Raw genomic sequence first — 4,887 nt, 5'->3', positions numbered from 1 at the left:
TTTCTGATTTTTTTGACTGGGTAGTGCTGCATTAACATTGAAATTGACTTTGTTTGGGACAATGGTGTGCACAGAACCATAGATGCTTCTCACTTGTATCTCGATGTAAAACACCTATAAAATTCTATAAATACATCCCTTCTTTTTCGACATCGACACTAAAAATAAAAAATAAAGAAAGAGAGCTTCTATTAACGCAACAACTTCTACTTATAGCATGTCAATCAATAAGTAAAAATCATTTAATCTCAGTTGCTGTCTGCTTGCGACGTGGCAGCAGTTCACTAACAAAACTACACTGAAACAACAAAGGTGGCTATTTCCAGGCAGTTGGTTTGAGCATTTTTGTCATCTTGGTTTTGGGAGAATTGTGAGGAGAAATGGATGCTTCGTCTGAGGTAGGATATGGATTTCGCCCTACGGACGAAGAACTAATTAATCACTACTTACGATTGAAGAACAAGGGTGAAGAATCGAAAGTCAAATCGATTGCAGAAGTTGATTTATGTAAATTTGAGCCATCGGAATTGCCAGGTAATGGAAACCCCATTGTTTCTCTCTGGATTTTGTTATTGTTTTTGTCTAATTTGAACTTTGGGTTTTGTTTTTCTTGGAGAATTTTGACCTGGGTTGTGACCATTTTCGGAGTTGAGTTGGAATTTGAGATCAAAATGTTGGTTGACATCACCTTGCTTGCTTGTAGGTTTATCGGAGATCAAGAATGATGATCCGGAGTGGTTTTTCTTTTGGTCTCGTAATCAATTTTTTATTTTTTATTTGTTTCATTTTGAACTTTGGGTTTTGTGTTAAATGGAGAATTTTGATCTGGGTTGTGACCATTTTTGGACTTGAGTTTGAATTTGAGATCAAAATGTTGCTTGATTACTTATATGTTTGTCTGTGTTTAAGATCGATGATTCAGAGTGGTTTTTCTATTGTATTCGTTATCAATTTTTTTGTTTGATTTTGAACTTTGGGTTTTGTTTCTCTTGGAGAATTTTGTTCTGGGTTGTGACCATTTTTGGAGTTGAGTTTGAATTTGAGATCAAAATGTTGGTTGATTGCTTACTTGCTTGCTTGTAGGTTTATCAAAGATTAAGACCAATGATCCAGAATGGTTTTTCTTTTGTTCTCGTAATCAAAAGTACCCAAAAGGTCATCGTTTTAATAGGGCTACGAAAGCTGGGTACTGGAAAGCTACTGGAAAAGAACGACCCATCAAGTCTCGGTCATCTGGCATGAAGATTGGTACAAAAAAGACACTGGTTTTCTACAAAGGGCGTGCTCCCAAAGGTGAGAGGACTGCATGGGTGATTCACGAGTATCACATGAACTCTGAGAAGGTGGGATTTTGATGCTCTCTCTATTGCTTGTTACTACTGTTTTTACTGCTTTCCCATTCACAAGTTACTAATCATCTAATATGTACGCGTGGGTTGTGTGGGTATGGGTGGGGGTGTCGATTGGGTAAGCGGGTTGTGTGGGTGTGGGTGTGTGGATTGGGTAAGTGGGTTGTGTGAGTGAGTGTTTATGTGGATTTGGTAAGTGGGTTGTGTCTGTGCTTGTGTGCGGAGTGTGGGGGTGGGTTGTGAATGAGATGGGGCTTGTGCCTCATTGATAAATCCGCCTTATTTAGTGCACATGGAATCATATCTGTCAATGAGCTGAAATTCGATCTGATAACTATGGGTTCGGGTAAAGGATTTGTGTTCCAATAAGGATCCAATCTGATAGAGATGTGTTCCCTTTACATTGCTTGAATTTCATTAATCCACTTTTTGCAGTGTCCCTATGTTGTTTGTCGCTTGTTCAATAAGGATGTGACGGACAGGTATTCAAACTATGATCAAATAGAAGTGTCTGGCAACACTCCTACTGTTGCCAGAACTTCTCCTAAAGACATACCATCAAACCAACCAATGGTTCAATCAACTTCTGAGTCTGATATTATAACCTCCAATGTTCTGGTACCTGAAGACAGACACCACAGTACCTATGTGCCTTCTGATGTGGAAGATCGTGAAGCAGAGGTAAGAGTTACAGAGGTGAGGAACATATTTGACATGTCAGTTTCCAGTTTTTAGTTTCTACTTTCATCTTGAATGAGTGAAATAAACTCAAAACTAAAGCTTGCTTTCTTGCCTCTTTAGGTGGATCCACATCAGGAAGAGTGGTTAAGTTTCTTGAACAATTTGTCTCCATTGCGTTCTGAGATGTCCACTGGGCTCGGATTTTCTCACATGGTTTCCCCCTTTGCCAGTAACTTTGGCAATGAACACAATGGGATGCTGACCCAGGATTATAATTTTGAGGTGAATGAAATATGTTGCATACATTCCGAACCCAGAGTGCCACCACCCAGAGCACCACCACCACCCAGAGTGCGATCACGTATTGGGCAATCTCAGGTGAAAACGAAAACCTTAATAACTAGTGAATGACTTTGTCATGGTTATAACACCATGAATGACTTTGTTTATAATGGGTCTCTTTACCGATTGGAGCATCTAACATGGTTAATTGCCCTCTTTTGTCTTCATAAATGATCCTAATTTTAAGGTATTAACCTTTTATGTTTCTCCCTCTAAAACTACAAACTACAGGGTGGTTATTCAACTAATCAAAGAATCATTTTTTTGGCTTTGTAGAAGTGAGGATTTTTTTTTTCAAGCAAAATTAATTTAGGTATTCTGTTAAAAGCCGTTTATTTTGTTATAGACTTCCATAAAATCACCACCGGCAGTAGCTTGTTAGGGCTGAGGAATTCTTTTTTCAAGCAAAATTAATTTAGATATTCTGTTAAAATCCATTTATTTGTTATTAACTTTTATAAAATCAGTGTTTTCAGGTTGAATATGTGAGGCATCAAATGAGAGAGGAAATCATTCAAGAAAATGATAATGAGGCAAAACCAAGAGTTGTTGAGGTGAGGATTTCATCAAGAAAAATAAACTTACATATTCTATTGATATCCATTCATTTGTTGTGAACCTCCCTAAAACCTCTATTTGTTTTTCGAAAAAGGCACCCCCTTTCCTTGGGGCGATGATGATTATGGGCTTAATATCAAGACAGAATGGAAAAGATAATGAGGCAGAACCAAAAGTTTCCAAGGTGAGGATTTCATCAAGCAAAATGAATTTACATATTCTATTAAAATCCCCATTCATCGATTGCAGATTTCCATAAAACTGCTGTTTTCAGGCTGATGGGGAAGCTACAAAACACACAAAGACTCCAAAAGTAAGAAAAGCAAGATCTACCGAATATCCATCACTCAAAGAAATATCTGAAATTACCTCTAAGGCGATGTCTCTTTCCATCAAATAATTTGAGGAAATCTCTCGAAAAATCGATAAAAAACTGAGGTCTAATGAGCAGCAATATATCGGGCTCATTCCTGTTGGCAGCGTGTGTTATGGTCATTGTGATACTAGTTATGGTCTTGTTCATGCTCATCTGTGAGGCGTGGAGATGGTTGAAGGCTTGAAGTTTTGAATGGATGGGGAATTGTCAGCATCTCTGTCTCATCTCAGCTCAAATAACATGAATCCAATTTTGCCATTCCTATATGTAAGTAATTGGTACTTGTTTACAATGAATCTGGTGTGGAAGCTAGATAGATTTTTGATAAGTCAGAACAGGGATAGAGTATATTTTATATTCAAAAACTTCTGTAAAAAGTATGAATGTTTGTATGTATTTTAATGTGATTTTGAATAATTATAGATCTCGTTGTGTGACACTGGGAACTTTTATGTTCATGTCTAATGGATTGGTAGATATCGTTGAATTTTTAACATGGAAATGTCCAACTTAGTTTATCTCATATGCTAATGCTAAATTTGCCCTTACTAATTTTATTTCTTGAGATAATAAAGTGCAAAAATGTTATATTTGGCATATATCTTTCCAATGTTTCATTTAAAACAATTGCCATTGGTATGCTTTGGATGGATAATTTGATATAAAAACTAATCTAAAAAATACTTTTTTATCTGTTTGAATGGTAATTTGGTCAATTTTTATTTTTATTTTTTTATTTTAAAAAGAGTATCTTTTATGATAAAAAAGTCACCTTAGCAATTTATTAGATATGCTAAAATCAATGTCAAATATGATCGAGTGTACTTATGAGAGGTTATTTCAAAATTTAGAATTGAAGCCCCAATTTGAGAGGCCGTTAGAGATGCGCTTATAATCATTGAATAAATAGATCTTTTTCCTCGGGATACATAGGAAAAAGATGTGTGGTACTATGCCCTTGCCACACCAATTGCATACGCAACCGTGTGCATTCATCATTATTTATAAACAAAATCAGACACCCAGTCCCTTCCCTCGCTCTTATCTTTGAGAGTTGCTATTGGCATCCCTCCTTGTAATTATTAAACCCCACTTTCTTAAATTATTTATCACACCGTAATGAAAGATTAAAACACACCATTCAAGCAATTCAAAAGTTTGGACAAAGTAATTATTTTCAACATTACAAAGGATGTTATAAAAAATTAGAGAGAATTTCTATTGGATAGTTTTATATATTCGAATCCAATAATATCATATTCAAAATAATATATAACATATATTATTTTATTTGATTAATTTATTATATAAATAAATAACATATATATATAGGATTGCGTTATTACGACCCCTATTACGACTCACTATTTGTCTTATATGGGCAAAAATGTTTGGAATGGACTATTTTTTGTGAGAATGATCTCTGTGATAAGGGGATCATCCTGGCAAAAATCATCCCATTCCAAAACTTCTAACCCCATCAAAATTGATTTACAAGAATTGGATGGTCTAAAAATTTTTAACTTGTAAACATGGGACTAGAAGTTTCACAATGAGCTGATTTTTGGCAAGGATGATCTC

General features: G+C 35.6%; 1 protein-coding gene across 4 annotated transcripts; it reads left to right on the top strand.

Annotated features, from left to right (window-relative positions):
- Nucleotides 1-265: 265 nt before the first annotated feature.
- LOC147390919 (NAC domain-containing protein 14-like) lies at nucleotides 266-3,743 on the top strand. 4 transcript variants are annotated; one of them, XM_086417147.1, is made up of 7 exons: nucleotides 266-534; nucleotides 1,084-1,343; nucleotides 1,785-2,030; nucleotides 2,151-2,408; nucleotides 2,840-2,926; nucleotides 3,025-3,114; nucleotides 3,205-3,743. In XM_086417147.1, the coding sequence occupies exons 1-7, from the start codon at nucleotides 381-383 to the stop codon at nucleotides 3,328-3,330; spliced, it is 1,221 nt and encodes a 406-aa protein (XP_086273273.1). In that variant the 5' UTR covers nucleotides 266-380; the 3' UTR covers nucleotides 3,331-3,743. The 4 variants fall into 4 exon arrangements, with proteins under 4 accessions (XP_086273273.1, XP_086273274.1, XP_086273272.1 ...); XM_086417148.1 differs by having other exon boundaries at nucleotides 1,785-2,045; nucleotides 3,180-3,743; XM_086417146.1 differs by having other exon boundaries at nucleotides 267-534; nucleotides 1,785-2,045; nucleotides 2,849-2,926.
- Nucleotides 3,744-4,887: the final 1,144 nt, after the last annotated feature.

Source organism: Akebia trifoliata, chromosome 11 (assembly GCF_017979445.1).
Source record: "Akebia trifoliata isolate Shusen 1 chromosome 11, ASM1797944v1, whole genome shotgun sequence".
NCBI classification, from domain to species: Eukaryota; Viridiplantae; Streptophyta; class Magnoliopsida; order Ranunculales; family Lardizabalaceae; genus Akebia; species Akebia trifoliata.
Note: the sequence above shows the minus strand (reverse complement) of the source record. Positions and strands in the feature narration are given on the sequence as shown.